This window comes from Macrobrachium nipponense, chromosome 10 (genome assembly GCF_015104395.2).
Source record: "Macrobrachium nipponense isolate FS-2020 chromosome 10, ASM1510439v2, whole genome shotgun sequence".
NCBI lineage: Eukaryota > Metazoa > Arthropoda > Malacostraca > Decapoda > Palaemonidae > Macrobrachium > Macrobrachium nipponense.
The window spans coordinates 50,665,662-50,689,991 of record NC_087204.1 but is presented as its reverse complement, the minus strand read 5'-3'; the positions used below and the strand labels follow the sequence as shown (position 1 = coordinate 50,689,991).

Genomic DNA, 24,330 nt, shown 5'->3' with positions numbered 1-24,330 from the left:
AAAAAATTGCATTTTATTGGATTGATAACAAAGAAAATTTTCAAGGAGTCTATGGTTTAAAGACAAATTGCAAATGGGTCGTTTAGTTTCAAAATAAATTTGTAACAATTATTGGTGTTTTTAATCATCATTGCAACCAGGCAAGTTGTAAAAGCACAGTGTAGCCTACTACCCGGATGTTCTAAAGCAAAAGATGATTCCAAAGCCAAATTTCATGCCTATGAATTTCGCAATCAAGTTCCCAAACGTTAGATGCTTTCAAGAGCAAGTTGCACGTGTCAATGGTTTGAAAAGGATATTACGATGAAATGATTCTGTAAGTGTGAAGACGTTACTATAATGGAAGAAGCAAACTGAAACGGAGATTTTGGTTTTACAACGAATGCAACGGAATCCAAAGGCTTCAACAGCAAATGCAAATATTGAATAATGCCCATTTATCTTGAAGTGTATTGCAAGTTCACCTTTCTGGTAGTATGTAGCACCATTTTTGTCACGCAGTTTCTCAGCGCTCCTTAGATTGCGTTTCCAGAATCCTCACCCATATTAACAGCAAAATTAGCCTTTGCTATTTTATATGACACGATAATGTCATATAAAATACTACATGATAATGTCATATAGAATACTACGAGGGATTGTGGGAGAGGTCATTTTACTTCAAGGTTAGCAGACCTTATCTTTTCGAAAATAGGAAAAGAAAGGATACGTGGAACTGAAGTTTCAGAGACTTGCATTAAAATAAACCCGTCCGTGCGCCTCAGTGTCTGGTTACGAAACTAAACTAGCCATTAAGTCTGTTTCTTCTTGGGGGAGTTTGGAACTTCGGCAACACCGGTTATGTGCAATTTAAACGTATGTGATGCACGAACTTCCCTTTCTGTATTGGTTATCTCTAACAACGACCTCGTTTCCAGATATCTGTTAAAGATTCAAAGTAAAACTAACGGACTGAATATATAAATATCCCAGTTATTTGTGGTGATTTGTCTAGGGGTTTTAGGTCCCTTCATAAACGTTCAGCGTTTTATTTGAAAGTAAACGAGTTAGCAGCACCTAAGAATCATAGGTAGCAAGACACTTGATCCGAAGGTATCCGGAATATGTTGTGGATAGTATTCTATGCTCGGTCTCCTTTCCTTCTTCCTGTATTCCATGTTTTTTTTTATCCATCACAATTTCTCCTTTCTCCCAGCTGTTACCCTCTCCTCTCCTTGTGATCTGACCTTCTTGTCTGTTCATTTTCAGCATCTTTTGTTTTTGCTATAATTATCGCTAGACCCCTGCAAGGCTTTGATTTCGTATCTTGTTTCTTCCTCGCCATTTTAGTTTTTGTTTTGTTTTCTTTGCTTGGATTCGTCTTTTAATTTTTAGTCCCCCACCGCCAAAGTTGGGCGGTCTATAGTTTCTCCCGCCGTTCGTCGACCGTCCGCTTATCCTGTCATTGAAACTTCTCCTCACACGGTTGAGGGGATTTCAGTAAAACTTGGTGCAAAGGAAGACCATCATGCAAGGATGTGCTTGCAGGGAGAGTGTCCGTTTGTTCCACATGTTTGTCAGTGAGCGTTTAATTTTTTACGCAGGGACTTTGGCGAAAGGTAACATTATGAGTCCAAATTCCATTGAATATGTGCACAGTTTCAAACATTATCCATAACTATTGAGGTAAGAGAGAGAGAGAGAGAGAGAGAGAGAGAGAGAGAGAGAGAGAGAGAGAGAGAGAGACTTCGTGTTTGGCATGCATAGTGAAACACCACTTAAGGTGGCACCAAAGTAGGGACCTTGCGACCGTGACTCTGACATTAATTATGAAAATGGATACCGTAGGAGTTTTTTGTTTTTCCACAAACACATCTCGTGAGAAAGTTTTCAAATTTGTTTACCTTTTGAAGAACCGTAATACCGTTGACCGGTGTTCCTGTGGGTACATGGATTGCTGTGGCAATACTACCCCATTCTATTGGTGCACGACGAGTATAATCAAAGGGTGTTTACAGTGTACCTTCAGCCCTTAGCTGCGCCCACTTTTTATTAACCTTTTACTTTACCTCCATTCCCCTTTCCTTTCTTCAGTCTTGCTGTCCAGCACCTCGCACCATTACTTGGTTATGCAGCTGTGGCTTTTCTTCCAGTTTGTCTGTTAGATCCTTGTACTCCGCCTCCCTTTTCTCTGGATCCCTTTATCTCGCTGCCTATCACTTCAACTCCCACTTCTGATTATAAAAGAGCTCCAGCGCTTCGCTTCACTGCCTTCATTTCATAAAATAAGTCTAATAATACTTTTAACTTTTTCTTGTAGCTTTTTTTTTTAAATGCATATATTTCATCAGCATGATTGTTAGTTTAGGTAAAACAGTAAAAGAAGTGTACTGACGGATGCATTCGGATTAATGAAGTGATTTCATCTTTGAAATCGTTTCAGTTAGGGGGCTTCTGCGTTGGGTTATATATTATGCTTCCGTCTTTTCGTTGATAGTGTCTTGGCTTCTCTTATTACTGTGTCAATATTTTAGTTTTGCTACAGCGAGAGATATTTTAGGAGATGATTAGCTCACTTCAAAGATGAATTTTAGTTTTTTGCTATAATCTTGTGAACGCAGACATTTTTAACATACCTGTACATTGAAGGTATTATTACTGTAGAATTACCTGATCATACTTAGATTTTATAAATGCTTCTTTTTCTTAACTGTTTACTGTTAGGCAGTTGTATGCTTTCGTAAAATTATCTTCGACATGGTGTTGTGGTTTGCAGTTCCACGCGAACTCACACACGCAGCCACACCCCGTCACCTGCAGACGTTTAAAAGCGTCAGTACCACAGGTGTTTGCAGTCACATCACTTTTGAGAGGGAGGGTGAAGTTGATAACACCTGCATACAGCCTCAGCCACCCATAAATCCCCAGTTATTACCTGTACATCATTTTATATCTGTTTATCTAGATGTTCCCTCGGCTGCCAGGAGGAGGAAGGGAGGAGAGGTGGCTGCCGTCGCCTGAGGTGGATAAATATCTTCCCGCTTGAGGCCTCAGATAGGTTGTCCAACGTATTGCACGTCTGTGTTAGTCTCTGCTTATGCGTAGGTTACGGAGATAGAATAGTCGTGAAGCGAATCGTTTGTTACATTTATTCTTATCCTTTCTCTCTCTCTCTCTCTCTCTCTCTCTCTCTCTCTCTCTCTCTCTCTGCGGTAATTTTAGATTCCATTGCTTATAACGTAGTTACTAAATTCCACCTGTAGTGTATACTTGGCAAATGAATTGAATTATAATTTCTCATGGAAGGGCTTAGACCAAGAAGAAACAACACAAACAGTACTGTAAATGATAAACGGTCCAAATAAAAGGAAACACACTGACACCCCTCTCATGTAGAGTTTGTCTAAAATTAAATACTAGTAGCTCCTACTCTTGACAATTAAGCCGTCAGCAGATACAGTTTCTGTTGGAGTAGTAGGAAGAGAACTCTAAAGATGGCATCAAGTTTCGAGTTCGAACTTAGCACTTACCAGGTGGTCACAGCAGGCGTTAAATAACATTTAATTGAAAAAAATTGTTTTAAAGAAACGAATCCTTTGCATTTTATTATAGTTTTGTAACGTTCCAATACTTAACAGAGATTTTTTTTTACAAGTTTGACCATTCCGTTATTAAAACATGCATGCTATATTTAGCTTCAGATGAGAAAATGTTTTTTATCAGCTCCCTCTGCTCTCTCTCTCTCTCTCTCTCTCTCTCTCTCTCTCTCTCTCTCTCTCTCTCTCTCTCGTTTTGCTGTGGTGGGTTGTATATTAGTATTTGGAAATTCAGCTCCTTTTTAGTATTTGGAATTAATTATCTAAAAGTTAAGTGGTAATATGCCGTTACCTGGACCAATTGATGCTGAATTTACTTTTTTCCAGGGTTGTGTGTGGATTCTCTCTTTTCTACTTTTGATTATCTGAAATATAACTATGACGTAGGTTGAATTAGAAAACTGTAGAATATTTGTTTTCAGATGAAATTTTTCCACAGATTAACCTTATATGTATTCTACTTTCTTTTACAAAGATGGTGAGTAAGTTGACATGTTTATAGCCTTAAGTTTATGAAAGGCATTCTTGTGTGGTGCTGGACGTTACTGCAGAGGCGTTCCTTATCCTCTGCTGCTCTCGCCTTTCCCTCCAAATGTCATTTATCATTACGAACTTCACTTTCAAAGAATTTATTGAATTAGCTTTCCCAGTTCTCATTTCGCAGAAGAATGATATTTGTTTGCTCTCAATCGATGACCTTGAATGCCCCGAGGGCACGCTGTCGTTGTCACCAAAATGGGTACAAGTGCGGCACGTGATGTGAACTCAAGGGAGAGTGCCAGGTGTATGAAGAATGGCGTTGAGGGAGGAGGAGGAGAAGGCTTTGTGCACCGCCCCTTCCCTCTTTATTCCCGCCCTCTCCTGCTGTTCGTCGGGAACCGTCGTCAGGGCCTGTCCTCCAAGGCTGTTTGTTGTTGTTATGAGTAGCTGGCCTTATGCCACCATGAGGGTCTCGCTCTTTTGAGAGACTCAGAAATAGATTAAACTGTGGACTGGTTGTATATAAACAGCCTTAATGGAAAATTGCACAATACCCTTACCCACAGCTCTTATTTTTATTTTGCTTGACAGGAGTGCTTGTTTCATGAAGAGAGAGAGAGAGAGAGAGAGAGAGAGAGAGAGAGAGAGAGAGGAGAAGAGAGGATCTCCTACTATTTTATTTCTTCAAGGCATTGTCTATCATTTATTTTCCACTAGCCTTCTCAAAGAGAGAAATATCGTAAATGTGGTTTCTTTCAATTTACTCGATGATTTATTTTTGTTCATCTGAGAAAACCCTGGTTCATAGTTTTCGGAACATTGGCCCCCCCACCCCCCAGGATATGACTTGTTTACTTCGTTTTAGATCTGCAGTCAGCTGAGATGTATATAGGCCTTGATATATGTATGTCGTTGGAGTCACTCTCAGCATAGTCTCTCTCTCTCTCTCTCTCTCTCTCTCTCTCTCTCTCTCTCTCTCTCTCACTAATAAACCGACACCATGATTGAAGAGCGTCATATAGTATGCCCTCCTTCCTAAAATACCGGGAAAAGGAATATTCATCATCTGTAAATAGTTTTCCTTGCTGTCTTATAAAGAGAGGTATCTCATCATAATTGAATCCGCAGCATGCCATATAAGCAACGAGAGGAATCAATTGTTAGTGGTCTTTCTCGGGTATTTTTCATTTGATGTGACGTACACTCATTCATTTTAAATGACGGATAGTTGTTATATTTCGTAAGGAATGCTGTGTCTGGCACGATTCATCATTTTTAGGTTGCCCATTTACCGTCAAAATTTATAACTTCGATGGGTTCTTTGCCATTGATTTGTATTTATATTGCGAAGAGTGTCAAAAATATTTATTTATGTATGTATGTGTTTACCTTAATGGTTTGAGATTGGTATTGATTTATTGACTAGTGTGATTCCAATATTCTTCATTCTTTAATGTCATTGGGAGACGTAACGTTATTATGTATGTATATATATATATATATATATATATATATATATATATATATATATATATATATAGATATATATATATATATATATAGTATACACACACACACATATATATATATATATATATATATATATATATATATAATATATATACATACACACACACAGATATATATATCTATATATATATATATATATATATATATATATATATATATATATATATATATATAGATATATATATCTGTGTGTGTGTGTGTTCCTAAAATTTTAAAGTACACGAATTACTTTCGGATTGAGAGTCATGGAAGTCGACCAGTTGTAAAATTAACATTTGTCTTAAATAAAAACTTCAGGGCACAAAGTCGAATATAATATGATCACAGTGGTTGCGATTGTGCCAGAGTTAACGATATAAGGAAATAAAAACATAATTCAAAACGCCGTTATTTGGAGACTTTTCCTACTCATATTTATATCCCTGTTTATTCATCAGAATACAATTTTTTCCATTCATTTAAGCAAATAATATTTTTTTTATCTATGTCCTGTCATTTGTTAATGTACAGATTGTCTGTGCATAATTCTAAATAGTATTCTGAATACGGTAGTTATTCTTGAGTGCCGTTTTTAGTAGTTTTCCCCATCGGTTAACAGTGGGAATTAAATCTAAGCTGTAGGTACGAGTTTTATTCCTAAATGAAGAACTCGTTATACCAGTGAAATAATCGCCCAGTTGTCTCTCTCTCTCTCTCTCTCTCTCCTCTCTCTCTCCTTCCAGATTTGTCGCCATTAAATTTTATTATTTTTACTGATCGCCATGTTTCTGTTAATTTTTTTTTATAGTTATGCTCTGAGTTGAAACATATACACACTATGGTTTATATAGTAGAGGGTTAGATACATATGGCTTTGCCTATTATTTGCTTTGGTTAAATATCACTCATTACTGTGGATCAGCTGCCCTCAGATGTAAATGATTAGAATAAAGAATTCTTATAATATAAAACTAGTGTAGATTAAAGGTTTAAGGTGGGCTTTTTTTACAACAATGAAATCTTACCCTCAGTTTAGCTCGCATTTGAAAAATTAAAATGCCTATGTACAGGTATGTACTACCTCAGTTATGGTCTCTAAACCACAACAGAGGTTCCTATTTCTGTATCATAAATTATGGTAAAATTCCTTGCTTAAAATTTTAATGATTATTTTTTTCCAAGATTTGTTTCGCCACCTTTGTACTACCTCTCCGTCTCTCCGTCTCTTTTATTATCTTCATCACACCGCCTTTGACTCATTCCATCATTTTCGACGATTTTTCTGTCTTAGAAGTCCGTTCATATCTACCCATTTTCTCTCTCAAATACTAAAGGTTCTCCTCTTCATAAATCTTCCTTTTCTTCTCACATTTTTTCTTACTCATAGTTTGTTTTCTTTTTATGTTTTTTTTTTCTGTGGTTAGAAGTAAATTACTGTTATGTAGTTGAGTGCCACGTTTTATATATTTTTATTTTTATTTTTTACCAGAAAACTAAGTTCCTTTTTGAAAGCGCCCTTAGTCGGAAAAGACCCACCGCTTGTTGTTGTTATATTTCTTGCACATTTCGCTTCTGAGGTTGTTAGTGCGCGCTGTTTTGGGTGCATAATATATATTTTTTGTTATTATTATCTTTCACAACTTAGAATGATAGACCGGTTAAAGCACCATCTTTAATTGAAGGAGTCAGTTGCTCCTTTCTAAAGGAAAACGATATAGATGGTGCTTTGACCGGTCTATCATTCTGAGTTGTGAGAGAAATTGAAGCTTAAATGAATAATACAAATTATACACCCAAAAAAAGCACACTCTAACAACATCAGAAGCGAAATGTTTGTGTTCGTGTGTATGTGTGTCTAAGCATTTGTTATAAATAAGATGTTTTCTCTTAGTAAGGGACGGCTAGGGAGTAGAAACAAGACGTTAGTTTCTGTCACATTCATCCATAAATTGCTGAATCAAGTATGAACGTTTTTGTAGAAAACTTTCACAATTTTAACAACTTCATTTGTCTTTACAAGAAAAGAAAAAAAATCAAGAGCATCACGTTATACCCCCTACACACGCCGCACCATGCAGCTTACGTGCATTCTGTTGCTTTGTGTTCCAGTACCTTTTCTATTCCACCTCTCCAGTACACTTAGGTTTCCCTTCATCCTCAAATTCAACGCCTCCGGGTTGTATTCATTTTATCAGCATTTCTCACATGCGGTACGCCGATCATAATTCATCTCAGCGGCCTATGTTTATTTCACATTCAATATTTGCAATTTCCTTGCGCAAGGATTTTACTTTAAAAAACCTGCATACTTTTAGTTTCGTTTTCGTAGACAGTGTTTTTTCCCTAAGTCTTATGAATGTACATCCCCTACTACCTTCCTTGCTTCACTTTTTCTGTGGGCAGCCTTTTTCTCAACCTATTGTCGCTCATTACTTTTAATTCCAAATTTGCGGTCGAATTAAACGCTCCCATTATCATACCTTCATGATTTTCATTTACCCTAATATTTTTATCTTTGCTCCAACTTGCAATCTTCTTCCTGTCCTTAAAAAACAGTCATTCGTAGGCGAGTTGCCAGTTTCTTTTCGCCATTCCCAATCGACCTTGTATCATTTTAAACACCATCGGCTTATGCACTCAATATTTTGACTCCTTTATTTATCACGAAGCTTTAAACAGCATCCTCCCATTTTTTTCCTGATTCCATGATTTAATGCATCCATAAAGATATTAAATACCCAAGGAGACCGAGCATGTATAGTCACTCATATAAGGTCATGGATGTCCTCAAGCATAAAGCTGAATTCCACCCAGCCTCTTTCTGGACAACGGGTCGGTGTAATGACGTACGACGGGAACACACCAAAAATTTCTACAGCTGAGTTAAGCAGTTGAACATTTGGCCAGTTTCGCACTACCAGACACCTGTCATCCAGAAAGGGGTGGAATGGATATCTCTCTCAAACACCCGGACATCCATGAACTTATATGAGTGACTGTACGTCTCGGCTCCACTTCACCACTATACTAATTACCCTCCCTTCTTTTGATTCCACATACACACACCTATACATACACACACACACACACACACACACACACACACACACACACACACACACACACACACATATATATAATATATAATATAATATATAATATATATATATATAAATGTAAATAAAAGGTTTTAAATCTTTACTAACCCTACTACAGTTCTATTACAGAAAAAAAAAAATAGAACACCATTTGAAAAGCAACACCTGTCTCGTATCTCACATCTGCCCTAGTAGCATAGATTACAGATAAACAATTATTAGCCCTTCTGGGGTTTAATTTTTTATTTTTTTATCGAACGAATTTCGCATGCAAACTGCTTGCATACAAATAATTTCCAGTGCTTTCTTCTGTGTATGGCCTTCGTGCTTCCAACTCTACATAACTGACAGCACGCCGGGATAAAGTGCATATATGACCTCAAATTCAGCAAATAAAGAAATGTAAACAAAAGGTTTTAAGTCTTTACTAACCCTTCTACAGTTCTTTTACAGAAAAAAAAATAGAAAACCATTTGGAAAGCAACAAATTGTGATTGAGTTACCATACGTTCTTAGTTGCGTAAATACTCAAAAGAAGGCAAAAACTCTATAGACTCAAGGACATTATAAAAATACGGGCGTACAAGTATTTGGAATTATATTGAAAAATCAGATAATGCCAGTAAAACATTTAATGAGCTCTCTGCAACACACACACGTAAGTGTTTTACTTGCATTTTCTGAGTTTTCAATATAATTCAAAGTACTTGTACGTCCGTATTTTTATATTGTCCTTGAGTCTTTAGAGTTTTTGTCTTCTCATGAGTATTTAAACAACGAAGAACGGTCGTTGGTAACTCATTCCCACCCAATTTGTTGTTTTTAAAGGGTTTTCTATTGTTGTTCTGTAAAAGAACTGTAGAAGGGTTAGTAAAGACTTAAAACCTTTTATTTACATATCTTTATTTGCTGAATTTGAGGTCATATATGCACTTTATCACGGCGTGCTGTCAGTTATGTAGAGTTTGGAAGCACGAAGGCCATAAACAGAATAAAGCACTGGAAAATAATGGATTGTATGCAAGCAATTTGCATGCAAAACTCGTTCGATTAAAAAAAAAATAAACCCCAAAAGGGCTAATAATTGTTTATCTGTAATCTATGCTACCAGGGCAGATGTGAGACACGAGACAGGTGTGACCAAGTGCGGCAGGTGTTTGCAGAAGGACAAGAGCCCATGAGAAGCCCAACACGACCGACTGCGGTATTAAATGAACACTGGCATAACCAGTGTGAAGGCTGCATGCGCAGGTTCAGGTTGTGGGGACTGAAAGGAGCCGCATTGTTGTTATACGTCCGGGGGACGGGTGAAGTTCCCACGTGCGTCCTCTTGCTTTATTTGTGCATCAAGACTGAGTGGCAAGCGGTGTTTGATTTTGTGATTCTCGCTGGATTTCTCGGTTACGTTCGATATTTACTGAAAATCGGCATCTCGTGTGTTTTTGCAAATGTTTTTATGGAAAGTCAAGGTCATGCAAGACTTCAGTTGTGCGTGCCTGTTTGTATATACACATGTGTATGTGCGTGCTTAGTAGTATTATTATTATACTGTTTATATATATGTATCTATGTATATATATATGTATATATATATATATATAAAATTATATTATATATATATATAAATATATATATATATTAGAGTTATACATATATATGTATGTATATAGTACATCATGGTTACATATAAGAGTTCAAAGCTTTGCAATGAATTTCGTCAAGTTGATCCGCTGATCAGGAATAGCCAGGTAATTTTATTGGGTGTTTAATGCTTCGATCACGTTTTATGACTCGTGACCAATCAGATTCTCGTTCTAAATCCATAGCGTAAAAATATTTAGAAATGGGCCCAGGGTACCAGTAACCACAAAGGTGAGTTAATGAGCTCAGGACTGAAATATAGAGATGATATTGTTGGAACGATGACTAAAACATTATCATCTAAAGAGGACAGATTATGATTTTTTTGAGGTAAAAAGACGAGATTCCAACAGATTCTGCAGAGTGGCTGTCTAACGGACATTTAATTTAAAAATTTTAAAATGAGGTTGCTTTTTAAATCCTTATTATCTTCAGACAGAAATGAGCTGGTCATGAGTGTTGTTTTTTATTAATGATGGGAAGCTGGTGAATTATGGATAGGCTGGTTAGTAAAAAAAAAGTAGTAGGTGAATCAAGAGTCCTTTGATATTAGGGAAAAGGGCAAGGAAAATACCAAGCATGGCTCGTTATTTCTTCGCATCCGGCCTGCCGCTATCGGTCGAGGTTCTGTGAAGGATTACCAGCGGCAGCTGGGACTCAAGAAAAGGGTGTGGGGCCAGCACCCTCATATAAGACTTTCCCAGAAACACCTTTCTTAAGGCGTTTAAATGTGACTTCCGATGTGACCTGCTAGCCAAAAATAAAGTCTGTGATGTGATGTGAATGACGTCTTGTATCTTTCTCTATTTTGATAAAAAAAGAATGATACTTTTATTGATAGTTTTCATTTATTTTTCGGGCAGATAATTTTATAATTTTTATATTTCAAAAGGCAGGTAAGTCATTCTAATCTAGGTTTCTTTTCTTAACCCCACTTAATGGTGTTTTATCAACACCCGAGAAAAGAATCAGTAGGTTTTTAATCATCATTATGACTGTTAAGAAATTTTTTTCCACAGTTCAAAGAAAATCGCTAACTGCACCATTTAGTAAAGATAACCAGTATTAATTATTTCGCGTATTTGGCGATTTGATATGTTTCTTTTGTGAAGTCTTTCCATATTTATCCGTGTGACATTGATGTGTAACGAAACAACTCGTAGATGCACAAAATGAAGAGTCCTGTGTATTTTTGGAAGTGTTTCAGTGAATGCTTTTACTGTTATTGTTGTGTATAATTAGTCCCATCAGTATTTTTTTTTTTTTTGCCAACTATTGATAAAGATATAAACGATTACGTCACAGAGAGAAATGAAGAAGAAAATAGTGGAAACAACATTAGATTAATTATTTCCCGTGTGAAATGGTGCATCTCACTGTACTCGGAAGATTTTGGCGGAAATTTAATTTGACTTTACTTACGATGAAGTGAGATTTATATGTATTCCATGAAGGAATAGGTCTCCCAGAGAGAGAGAGAAAAAAAAGGAGCGAGTATTTGGTGTTAAATAAACTGGTTCTTCTCTATTACGCACGAAAGAAAACTTCGTCTTTATCATTGAAGGATAAAACATTTGAAAAACAAAATATGTACGCACTTGTTGCACTTGTTGATAGTATGCTGATTCTGTTTTTTTAATTTAACAAGACTACTTTATATTTTAATTCATTACCATCAACACTGACTTTGCATTTTGTAGAGGCAAACCCATAAATAAAACCATTTATACGGTATATGTAGATCAGGGATAAAACTACTGTATGTACAAATGCCTTAAATAAATTTTTGCGGTGAACAGTTAAAAAGAAAAAAGAAAAAAAACTCAACACTATGCATATAGCGAAAGCGACATCTGAACGGCAAGACAAGATTGAGGCAATAACTCTCGTTGGTTTACGCCGGTCGTACGTTCCTAGTCATAATGAGACGTGAAGTTCATGACAAAATATCATTGCTCAAAGTTAAGAGAGCAATAAAACTATGAAGAAAGACGGAGCTAGCATAATATAATTGAAATTTATGAATCTAAGGGAGAAGTAATGAGACTGACGGTAAAGTAAAGCAATTAGAATTAATTGCTTGTGAGCAATAGATGAATCGATAAGCAAGATAAACGAGTGGGCGTTGTCATGAGAAACAATGATGATCCTGTATTACTGATGGGGATGTTGATGGCGTCATTTGCCCACTTCCAGTCCAGTCAGTGCTTCTTCCTCTGAGGAGATGGCGAGATGTTCAGGCGAGAAGCATTCGGGTATGGAGGACTTCTGCATGCATTGCTGTCTTCTGTCATTGCTAGATGTTTGTAATAAATGGAATCGTAAGCTCTCTCTCTCTCTCTTATATATTAATATATTTATATATATATATATCTATATATATATATATATATATATTTGATTTTTTTATCACCACATCACCGTGATTCATATACATGCATTAAGCTATAAATGTCCTTTAATATCCATTCGCTCTACTTCGGAATTAATATATTTTCATATATGTCAACCGAAGGGAAATTTTTTAAGTGATAATATTTCGTCTCTCGTGGGTTCAAACCAGCGCCCAGCGGACAGAGGCGAAATCAGGACTTCAGTGAATTTATCGACTAGGCCAAACAAGTTGATAACGTCTCTGAGGTCTAGATTTCTACTCTGTCTGCTGGACTCTGGTTCGTACCACGAGAGGACGAAATAATTACCAACTAAATAAAAAATTCCCTTCGGTTGACATATGAAAATATATTAATTCCGAGGTAGAGCGAATTGGATATTAAAGACATTTATAGCTTAATGCATATATATATATATATATATATATATATATATATATATATATATATATATATAAAGGTTTTTTTTGCACGAAGGAAAAAAATGAAAAAGCGAGTTAGCCGAGTACTTTCGGTCCTATTCGGACCCTCAGTAAAGGGTCCGAATAGGACCGAAAGTACTCGGCTAACTCGCTTTTTCATTTTTTCCTTCGTGGCAAAAAAAACCTTTATTTATACATAGCATCACGTTTTTACATACTTCGTGATCAAGTTATTCATACATTATAAATATATATATATATATATATAATAGATATATATATATATATATATATATATTATATATATACATATAGTAAAATTAATTGTCCTGGGTATACAGAACTTTCGCTTATTTTAGCACATGCAGGTTACCAAAGCATTATTATCTCCTTACTAAACCGTCGTGCAGTTACATAAAAACTCTTACTATTCAGGGGTAAAGATGGAGGCAGCAGGATCGGAACTTGTGGTAGAGGGTAGATAAATATCACTTATTTCCCCTTTTTGTGATATTTTAGTTGATACAAATCATAAAATATTGCTCTTAGATATATTGCAGTACAAATACACAGATCTGTAACATTAATGGAAGCTTTTGTATTTGAATGATTATTATTTTATATTTTTTTATAAGAATGTTAATCTTTGAGCTGCAAGCTGTACTTTATTTGGTGATAGTTTATTTTTGACAAAGTAATAGTCCTGGCGATTTTTATACAAAAATTCATGTGATTTATTTAGAATAATTCTTAGGATTTTTTTAATCATAATAGTATTTGGGATTTGTTGCATTATAAGTTCTTGGTATATTTTTAAATATTTCTTGGAATTTTTCATTTCAATTCGATGTAAGAATCTCAGTTGCCCACTATTGCCGAAGACTGGCTGAAGGCCAAGACTTCAGGATCCCTGCCAGTGATATCAAGACGGATAGATACGTAGATAATGTATGTTCGTAGGCTTGTGGATGCGTAACAGTAGACCTTAACACGATAAATAAAACCCATAAATCCATGATTAATGAAGCCGTTGACTAATCAATTATATCCATAAGATGTGAGAACGAAACAAATGCTCAGCAGGTGATGCTTCCATCCTATTCGTTTCAAGTGTCGCAGTACCCAGGACAGTAGCCAGCCTAAAGGGACGTCAAACAGGATGACAGTACAAAAGCACTTATCCCAATAGGATAATACAGGAAACTATGTTGGTTGTATGATTGGTATAGTCTGAGTGTCCTCGGAGGGTTGGAGTGGTATGCATGTGCGTGGAACCGAGAATAAAACAAGTATATATGTCTAACATCAATATGTACAATATACTACATTCACCTATCGTCCTATTTCATCTTGCTGATTTGCATGTTCATAATGGGATAAAACTAACGTATACTAAAGCTTGAGAATAAAAAAATCGGTTTATATTTTTGAAATTTTAAGATCATGAAATACATTTATTGTTACCTTTTTATGGCAACAGTATACGAGAGAGAGAGAGAGAGAGAGAGAGAGAGAGAGAGAGAGAGAGAGAGAGGGAGGGAGGGAGGGGGAAGGGGTGGGGGGGGGGGGGGGGGGCAGCGGTTCCTGAGTTAAGAAAGTCCTCTGCCGTGAAATGAAGTCGTGGGAGGATTAGTTGTGGGAAATAGAAGCAGGAGGCTCGGAGAGTAAAGGAGAGAGGAATGACGGACCACGTGGTTCCAGAGGTCATTCTCGGGTAAAAGGAAGAGAGCGGTGCCCCAGCTATTACTCAACAATGTTTTGTTGACGCCAGTGTCAACGGGCGCAGCAGCAGTAGTTGTTGTTGTTGTTCTACGTAGATAGAGGTTGTTGGCTGTGGTAGAAATGTGACTGAACCTAGTTGTTGTGGATACTATTATGTGCTGCAAGATATATAGAATATACCTTGATGTGCTGTAAGTCCTGCGTAACGACAGGTACGGTGGTAATAGTAGTTTCATACTATCACTTGATGACAATAATTGTCATTTTGTAGATTGTCATATAAAACAAAGCATGTTTCCACTTTTTAGGCCTCGTGTAACAAAGCGCCTTCTTCACCCGTTGCACGGGTGAAGTACCGTGGTTTAATTCAAAGTTGATCACGTTAACGTTGTAGGGAAGATTAATTTTCTTGTGTTCAGACATTGCATATTTTCTTCATAGATGTTTCATACCTGCTGCGTTTTCACAGATTAATTTTGTCGCCCATTGAACGAATGTAATCTTAATTTTAGTTCTCGCAGTAACAGTGCCTGACTTTGCTATAGTTTTGAAAATAAAATTTCTTTGGATTTAGATGTTTCAAAAAATCAATTTAAGTTAACTTGATATTATAAAGTATTTAACGAGAAGATAATATATATATTATATATATATATCTATATATATATATATATATATATGTGTGTGGGTGTGTGTGTGTGTGTGTGTTAAGCCTTATTACTGCTTTCTCGTTTTAAAGTGTTCTTTGGATCTGACCTGAATTTGGACCATTGTTGTCTGCCCAATTAGCTTTTGAATGAAAAAAGTGCAATTTTTGCATATTGAAGTTAGAAGTTATTGACGGTTTATAATCTTCATTTGTGTATGGCAGATCTTTACGTGGGTTTCCAAGATAGAGGGTACTGATGGTTTATAGTCATTTGTGTAGGGCAGATCTTTACAGATTTCCAGATAAGAATTAATGTTAATTCGTATTAGTTCTCCAATTGAAATTTTTGTGTATGTACCCATTTACTTCCATAATTATAATAACAACGAAGGAATTGTGAACAAATGCAGTTTTAACTCAATACGAAACTTTTAACATTACCAAAATTATACATATTAGATAAAACAGCGTGAGTTAGTTTTTTAGGAAATCATTCGCAGCATGACAATGACATCCCTGTAAACATTGATGTCACCAAACCTGATGTTGGCGTTGGATAAGGGTCAGGTTTTTGCAGATGTTGAACATAGCGGTGTCTTACCCAGCTGTTCCTCCCTTTTTACAGCAGAGCTTGATGTTGTTTTAAGAGTGTTGGAGGAAATTTTAATGCAGGAAAATAAAATTTTAGTATTTACTGCTGTTCATTTGCTACGCTTGAGGCTTCAAGTCTGAATTCGAGAGCCACTTGAAGGTTTCTTGCTCAACCGTAGAGGGACGTTTTTCCTAACGACTTGGGCTTTTATGAGAGAGTCTGGCCGTTAGCAACCAGACGCAGCTCTTCCATAGCTATCCTAAAGCATGAGACCGTCCTAGGACGAGACTGGATATCCTGAACTAACTTCCATGGGGATATGGTAAGATGCCAAGATAGCAGTCTGCTCCCTATGATTTTTTTATGGCTGGGCCTCCTCTGCCTTTGGGATGCGGCACTTGCTCTTCGGGTTTCTTAGCCTGGTAGGCCTGAGATTTCGTATCCTTCCCGATTGTCTGGTTGCCTAGTGTATTTACCTTCCCTAGGATTTTGTATAGATCAATTGCTATATCCGGATTTGTCCAAAGAGTCAGTTTTTTTTTTTTTTTTTTGGCAATTGTTCTTGAATTTTTATCGAGAAATAATGAATGCAAGGCATTGAAGTATTTATAAAATATTTTTGGAGTGAATGAACGGTTTGTGAAATGCTTTATTTTTTCAGGATTTTGTTGCATATGATTTATGAAAAACAATTGTTCCCCGGCCTATATAACTATTTTTGTTGTCACACCAGCTTACAGAAAGTAATCAATCAGGTCTGTAGAACTAATTGCATTGATGCTTCTCGCTTACGCGCTTTGTTTCAGCCTTTGAAAATGGAGTTCACAAAGCCCAAATAGAGAAAATCATTCAGTCGTTACAAAAATAGCAAGAAAATGCTCACTACTCACTTTTACTGTGGCGCTTTTCATTTCTTCTATCCTTCCACTTCAGTTTCATCTTTCCATCAGCTGCTCACGTGTTTCCCTCCACTCCCTGGCGAGCGTCTCTTCCTGCATTATTAAGGGAAATTCATCAATTGATTGTACAACTCTGTGTGTGTGCATTGCAGACGGAGACTGTGTTGAGCCTGCATGGTTGATGTGTATGTGAATATTCAAGCGTTCGCATCCACGACATAGATTCCAATAAGGTTTAATAATATTGATACATTCCTTGCACCGTAACAGAACTCATTCTGCTCCGCCTGTTCACTGAACAGTTAGTGTGATGCTGTATGAATTTGATAATGAACACATTAACTAAATTGCTAATTCAGTTCGGAGGACAAATTCTGTTTATAATGAAAGGTACTGCCATATGCTTTCGCCGTCCTATTAATTTCCTTTTAACGTTAATGATTCTTTTGAACATTAAGGGACCCTGCCGGTTTGATCGGTCGTTGCTCTGCTAAATTGAAATGTGCTCTGTAGGGCCATATGCATTTGCGTTTTCTCTTTTTATAGCTTTCGATGCAATGTGCTCTGTAGAGTTTTCGTATTCACTTTATCAGTCATAATTGCGTGATGAAGGTGACCAATTACTTTGAGCAAATTGGATGGTTTATTTACGCCTGCGGGAATAGGTGATTCTGATTTCGCCGTTTAAAGTTTGTACTTCATTACTACTATTAATATGATCTCCATATGAACAATAAATGGTTATGATTTCATTTCATTACGATGATGTAGTTTTCTTCGTGGCTATAGTTTCTTTACTATTCCACCAGAGAGGTTTACAAGGATTTACTGCAACTACAGTGATTTCTCATTTGTATCCCCCGTCTCTCAAACCCATAATTGTATTTTTCCAAAGCAACAGCTATTGTTGGAATGAAAAATGCAATGTTATGACTCTCTCTCTCTCTCTCTCTCTCTCTCTCTCTCTCTCTCTCTCTCTCTCTCTCTCTCTCTGCCTCGTGGCCTGTTACAGCCTAGAGTTCCGAACAATCATGTTCTAGAACCACGAAGGTGGAAATACTTGACATACCCCATAAATATGCCACGATACAGAACCCACTCTTTATAGTCTTTTTAGAAACTCGTCAAATATCCCATTAGAAACCGCTGTTTAAGTAATAGCCAAGTCACCACGTAGAAAGAGCAGCTTAAGCATGAGACTTGGCATGGGCGTATTTTAGTTGTTTTGTCGAGAAAAAACCCCCACCGCCTCCCATGCCCCCTTTCCCTCTTTTTGCGAGATTATTTCCTCATAAAATAGTCCCTCTCCCTCTCTCTTTCCCCCCGTTCCTCTCTCCCATATTCTCCCGGCCATGTGGCAGACATCGTCATTATTCACTTGTTACCGTGCTTTGATAAGAGGGTCTGTATATATAAGTAACAATAGGAAAAACAAAACGAGAAGATTATTTCGGATGGTGGTGGTGGTAGTTGTAAAAGACCCCGAGAGAAGGACGCAATGTGTAGCGTCCAAGAATAGCCCCTGTGAAATAGAGTAGTGCCACAGAATAGCTGTTTTGCATGCCCCTCTAATCCAGCTATTTCTAAATATGGCACACATTACTTAGCCTTCCACAGGAAAGAGAGAGATAGAGATGGGTTGGGAAAGAGGAGAGAGTTTGTCTTTCATTCAACAAAAAATGTATGCGCTTTTTAATTAGATTTCAGGCTCTCGTGCATTTGAAGACGGGTTTCACACAGTATGAAGAATGAATGGTTGACAGATGTAAAGAATATTTGTTCCGAGTTTTCGTGAGACCAAGTGGTCATGTGACAGGTGAGAGCTGCCTGACCAAGACCAACGTTGATGCCCTTCATTAAGGAAGTTGTAAGGGTTTCAAGAATGTTTTGTTGAGCTCACGCAGTGACGTATTTATTGGTAGGAAATCTCTTATGTTGCCTCTCTGCCCCACCCTTCTCTCTCTCTCTCTCTCTCTCTCTCTCTCTCTCTCTCTCTCTCTCTCTCTCTCAAGTGTTTCGCGACTTTTCTCAGGTGATTAACAATGTGCATATTTGTACTGAAATGTCATTCAAAGATCAAAGCTTCCCGCATTTGTTTATCTGAGATGAGATTATGACTCGCTACATATCCCAACTGAACGGGGCAAAATTAACAACACAAGATCAGCAGTGCCAGACCACCTCGTGGGGTACGCAGCGTTATGTTTTGAAATGCTGCGAAGTTATAAAGTGCTTTTCGTGGTCATTATTCTTATTGTTGTATAGTTCAGAGCCTCCCGATGTCATTTTATCGCAAGGGATTCAGGCATCCGTCATTGCCGCTGTTAACGTGATGTGTTTTGATGGTACAAAGTGGGCGAGGTTGAGTTAAGGGGAGAGAGAGAAAGAGGGGGAGATTTTGGGCACGAGATGGCAAAGAGCCTACCCCAACCATTCCCTCGTCAGTAGTGCTGTGGCTGGCATCGAAAGACGCGGTCCGAAGACAGGCCAGGCCACGGTGGGGCCAATTAACCACTAAACAGATCTGTGAGAAGGAGAAAGCGGTGCCTGTATTGTAGTAGTGCAATTCACTCATCCGGTTCCAATCTGAAGTTTTAGAATCTCTCTCTCTCTCTCTCTCTCTCTCTCTCTCTCTCTCTCTCTCTCTCTCTCTCATATTTTCCAAACCTTGTTTCGAAAGTGCAATAGACGGCATAACATGATACTTGAGCCCGTATGAAGGGTAGTGGAGTATGGGTCCTTCGCCACGTGTTCATAGCTCTGTCAGGTTTTGTGTGTGACGGATGGATACACCAGTCTCTCTCTCTCTCTCTCTCTCTCTCTCTCTCTCTCTCTCTCTCTCAGTTTAAACTGCCCTCTTAGCCTTTTTTTTTACTCAGTGACTAAGAAGCCAACGGGGGAAGGAATCTCAAAGTTTCTTGGTAGACAGACCGTGCAACCTTGCAAAGAACCATTGTGCCGACGGAGATCATGGATAGTGCAGTTAATCACGTTTATGAAATTCTGTCGTGTCTTGGAAACGAAATAGTCAGTCAGTGACAGCGGGTGTTAATGGTTGTCGTGTAGAATAAGAGCGTTGGAAGAGGGAAGAAGAAGGCAGACTCGAGAGGGAGGAGGGAGGAAGCGGAAAAGAGAAATTTGAGTTTGAGGAGGAATGCTCCTTGAAAGACGATAGGCCTCCTTGAAGGCCCCTCGGCATTCGTGTCGATATAATTGGCACAAAAGAATCTCTTAAATTCCGCCTTCGGATTTGTTTTGGTGATCGACAGAATTTTGTCATTTTTTTCAGGAACTGGAGAGTGAACTTGGTATATACTGTTACTTCAATAATATGAGGATGGATACCCATGGAAAATCTGTACAATCGTAACTGAAATAAAGTAATAATTTTGTCTTGACAGATATTCCAATGTGCGTGTTGTCTCGGTAAATGCAGAAAAGTGTGGTGTGTCGGAACAATAACTGTGCTACAGTATCTGTGGTGACTCAGTGATATGTGCATTGACCCAGGCTAATCTGAGACACTTGGAGACATCAGATTTTGTATTTCAGCGTGTTCATTTTTTTTCTTTTTTTCTTGGGGAAATGGTCCAATGAAACATCGTCTTGATAAAGTAAAGAGGAATTTTTAGAAATTTTTGTTTTATGTATATTCTGATCGAACGCAGGATTCGCATCCTTCAGGAACATGTATTATAAACACCTGTGGCCACTTTCATTGGCATGGCTCTGGACGTGCTGGATCTTTTCTACCTTAACCCCGCCGGTCTTGTCGCAGGATATCATCCATGCAGATCCTTTAGGTAAGTGAAAGCTGGGTGTTCAATGTATATGTATTGTCAGCAGTTAAAACAGAGATTTCTAGAGAGATATCATCACTTTTGAGCAAAGAGGAAAACCATAAAAGCACGGGTTTCTGATATCAGATGAGTGGGCAGATGATGTAAAATTATTTGTTTCATCCAGCACTATAAAATAACAGGTTTGACATTGAAAAAACTAGCTGTTGGTCAATTATATGATAAAAATTGACAATATAAGAACGTCCCGATCAGTATGAATGTTGCGTTTTTGACATTATATTCAGATGCTTTTTTTTTTTTTAATCTTCACATGAATGTGTAGATTTCTGGACATAAGATCGTCTATATTTTCGTGCTTTTGGAATTGTACTGATAATAAACTTATTCATTAGCGTAAAGGATTTATTGACGTCATTGCACAGACCAACCAAGAATTAAAAATTTATTTTGTATATAGTTGATTTCACACATACACAGCACCAAATTTGTCAGTAATATGCTTATGTTTTTTGTCGTTTTCAAGTGCAGGATTTTGAAATGTTCTAGCGCGAGCAGTATCGTTGCAAAATGCTTTGGACAAAGCCAGCTTAGTGCTTAATATTACATATACAATCATTTTCATAATGAACGTGTTCTCAATTCAAGTTTGACCCTTTATGATACCCGGTTCACTTAGAGTTAACACTTATGATGTAATATTACGAAGTCACGCAAATGCGAACTTGTTGGTATAAAGTCATTTCTTAAGTGTATTTCTAAGACACATGCAGTATCATCACGAACTTCATTAAGCAAAATAAGAATAGAGGTGGGTCAGAATAGAAAATAATTTTAACTTACTCTGAGTGAGCGGAGGTGAAAATTCACGAAAACTGGGAGTGGATCTCCAAGAATAGAGTATGTTCTTTTTTGGAAAATAAAGAGTCAATGTTTTACCAAGAGAGTCCCAAAAACCTCTGAATATCCCCTCCCCTCCCGTGCACCTCGCAGAAAAAAGTTAGTGTTGATATCGCTGAGAGTTGCTTTGCTCTCCTAAGGGTGGGGAAGCTGAATTCCTAGAAAAAGGGTGTTTACTGCTACTCAAACATGCTGATAAAAACGATGATTTCCGGAAAGCCGTCCGGATGTACCTTTATATCTTTTGGTTAAAGGTATTCGTGATTAAATTCTTGGAAAAAGTTATATGGTACAAGACATGGGCATGGACGACCAAGTATGAATCCTCAGATCTGAAATATGTACAGATGCATGTCTTTGTTCAGTGGAACATTGGTGGTACCCAAGAGATAATAGCACCTCAGTGGCGTGGTCGGTATGGTGTTGGCGTGCCACCTCGATGGCCGCGAGTTCGATTCTCGGGCATTCCACTGAGGGGTCAGAGGTGTGTATTTCTGGTGATAGAAGTTCACATCTCAACGTAGTTCGGAAGTCACGTAAAGCCGTTGGTCCCGTTGCTGAATAACCACTGGTTCCATGCAACGTAAAAACATACAAACAGATAATTCCCTAGGCCATAGATACGGCTCAATAATGAAATTCGATACCAGCTTTCATCTGCATGAATGTTTTCACAGTAGCAGCCGTCAGTCAATTCGAAAATAAAGAGCTGATTTTTTCGTGATGTACTGTGATATATGGTAGTCTGTGAAATATATCCTGTCTATAAAACATTAGAACTTTCAGATGTTACGTACTACAAGGATTGAATATGGCACTTTCAGATACAGTGCATGTAATTTGATTGTCAAATTAAAAGAATTAAGAACCTTGAAGACCTAAATAGATATTGATTAAGGAAATAAAGAAAAAGAGAACTTTGATTGCTGAAAAATGATTAACTGTCAAATGTAGATGGTGATGGTATCTCATGAATAGGAATAAAGGGCTTCCACGAAATAGACTATGAAATGCCAAACTGTCATGTGTGGAAATGTATCAAAAGGAAAACTTGGTTGTTGTAGGATCCCTAAGGCGTTGAGAATGAATTCGAAATTAACAACGATTGATGCAATTGCATAAAATAGGTTGTGATGGACGCGTTGAGTCTTCCAACTTTTATGGCGAGTGATTAAAATCCACACTACATGGAGTAAGGTAGACTTCTGGAAGGCAAGATACACAGCACACCTTGGAAAAATGTTGTCGTGCTTCGATTAATGCCATCTATAGTAAATTCCTACCCTTTAAGGTGAAGGATATCGAGTGAAATTCGTGTTTTCTAGTATCACATTGAGCTTCCCTGTGTTGTATCTGCTTGTTCTAGATCATTGATTTGCTAAAACTTCTTTATCGTATGTGTAATGTAATCAAGTTTTATTACACTGGATAAGTGATGCAAAGGTAAAGCCGATATTAATGACTTTACACACACACACACATGTATGTATGAGACGATAGATGTACCACACACACACATGTATGTATATGACGATATATATAACACACGTACACACAAGTATGTATGTATGAGACGATTAATGTACCACACACACACACACACATATGTATGTATATGACGATAAATGTAGCACACACACACATGTATCTATGCGATTATAAATGTACCACACGCACGCACACACATGTATGTATGAGACGATAGATGTACCACACGCACACACACACATGAATGTATGTGACGATAGATGTAACATATGCACATACACACATGTATGTGTGAGACGATAGATGTACCTTTTAGAAAGCCAAGTAGAGATGGCATGGATTTTGTTCAGAGAACTTTTGTCTTGAATAAGTTTCTGTTTCTGTGAAAAAGAAAATTAATACAGACTCTCTCTCTCTCTCTCTCTCTCTCTCTCTCTCTCTCTCTCTCTCTCTCTCTCTCTCTCTCTCTCTCATTGTGCGTGCCTTCATATTTAAAGCAAGGAATCTGTCCTGTCACATCCCTGTCAACCAGACCTCATTGAAGTGTAGCTACAAAAACGAATGTTTTTTCCTCACATTACCTCATTTACTTTGCAAACTCGAAGACGAAACACGAAAAGGAAAATAAGCCCAAGGAAAGCTTATTTACGCGTTCTCTTCAGAAGGGGGTAGCTTTGATGCCGAGCCATTGTTCGTTTGAGGTTTTAATCAGCGTCCTCGTCTCCTTGCGAATTATTGTCGATCTTTTGATTTTGGCAGAGAAGGAGGCGGCGCTTTTTCAAAAGATACTCGGGACTTTTTGATGCAGAATGCGGCTCGCAGGATGCCAGCAAAGGATATGACTTATCAAACATCTGCGACGAAGAGAGAGAGAGATGCATGGAGCTGCCAGATTTCGGTTGTTTGAGCTTCAAATGTATCAAACTACCACCTGGTTTTTCTCAGTTGGTGACTCCCTAGGTTTGAGACTCATCAGTTTACAAGCAATTTTTTCTTCGACAGTAGACGACATTGCGAACCTCACTGCGCTCTTCTCCGCTCCTCTGCCCACACTCATCAAGAGTAACGAAGTTGCAAGGTATTTTTCTCGTCCTGAGAGAGGCTTGGACAGAGGAACCGAAATTACCTTTCATCCGTTTCATTGTATACCCCTGTCGAACAT

The 24,330-nt window shown here is 37.7% G+C and overlaps 1 protein-coding gene across 6 annotated transcripts in view; it reads left to right on the top strand.

Moving 5' to 3' along the window:
• Positions 1-19,432: 19,432 nt before the first annotated feature.
• The window catches only part of LOC135223611 (protein eva-1 homolog C-like), a 391,840-nt gene continuing 386,942 nt past the window's right edge, over positions 19,433-24,330 (top strand). For 2 of the 6 annotated variants that reach the window (XM_064262216.1, XM_064262213.1), the window contains exons 1-2: positions 19,433-19,506; positions 20,270-20,783. In XM_064262216.1, coding sequence (XP_064118286.1) covers positions 20,669-20,783 — 115 coding nt within the window. In that variant the 5' untranslated portion in view covers positions 19,433-19,506; positions 20,270-20,668. Of the gene's footprint in view, positions 19,530-20,269; positions 20,784-24,330 lie in introns of all 6 variants that reach the window. The other 4 variants (XM_064262217.1, XM_064262214.1, XM_064262218.1 and 1 more) reach the window with 4 other exon arrangements.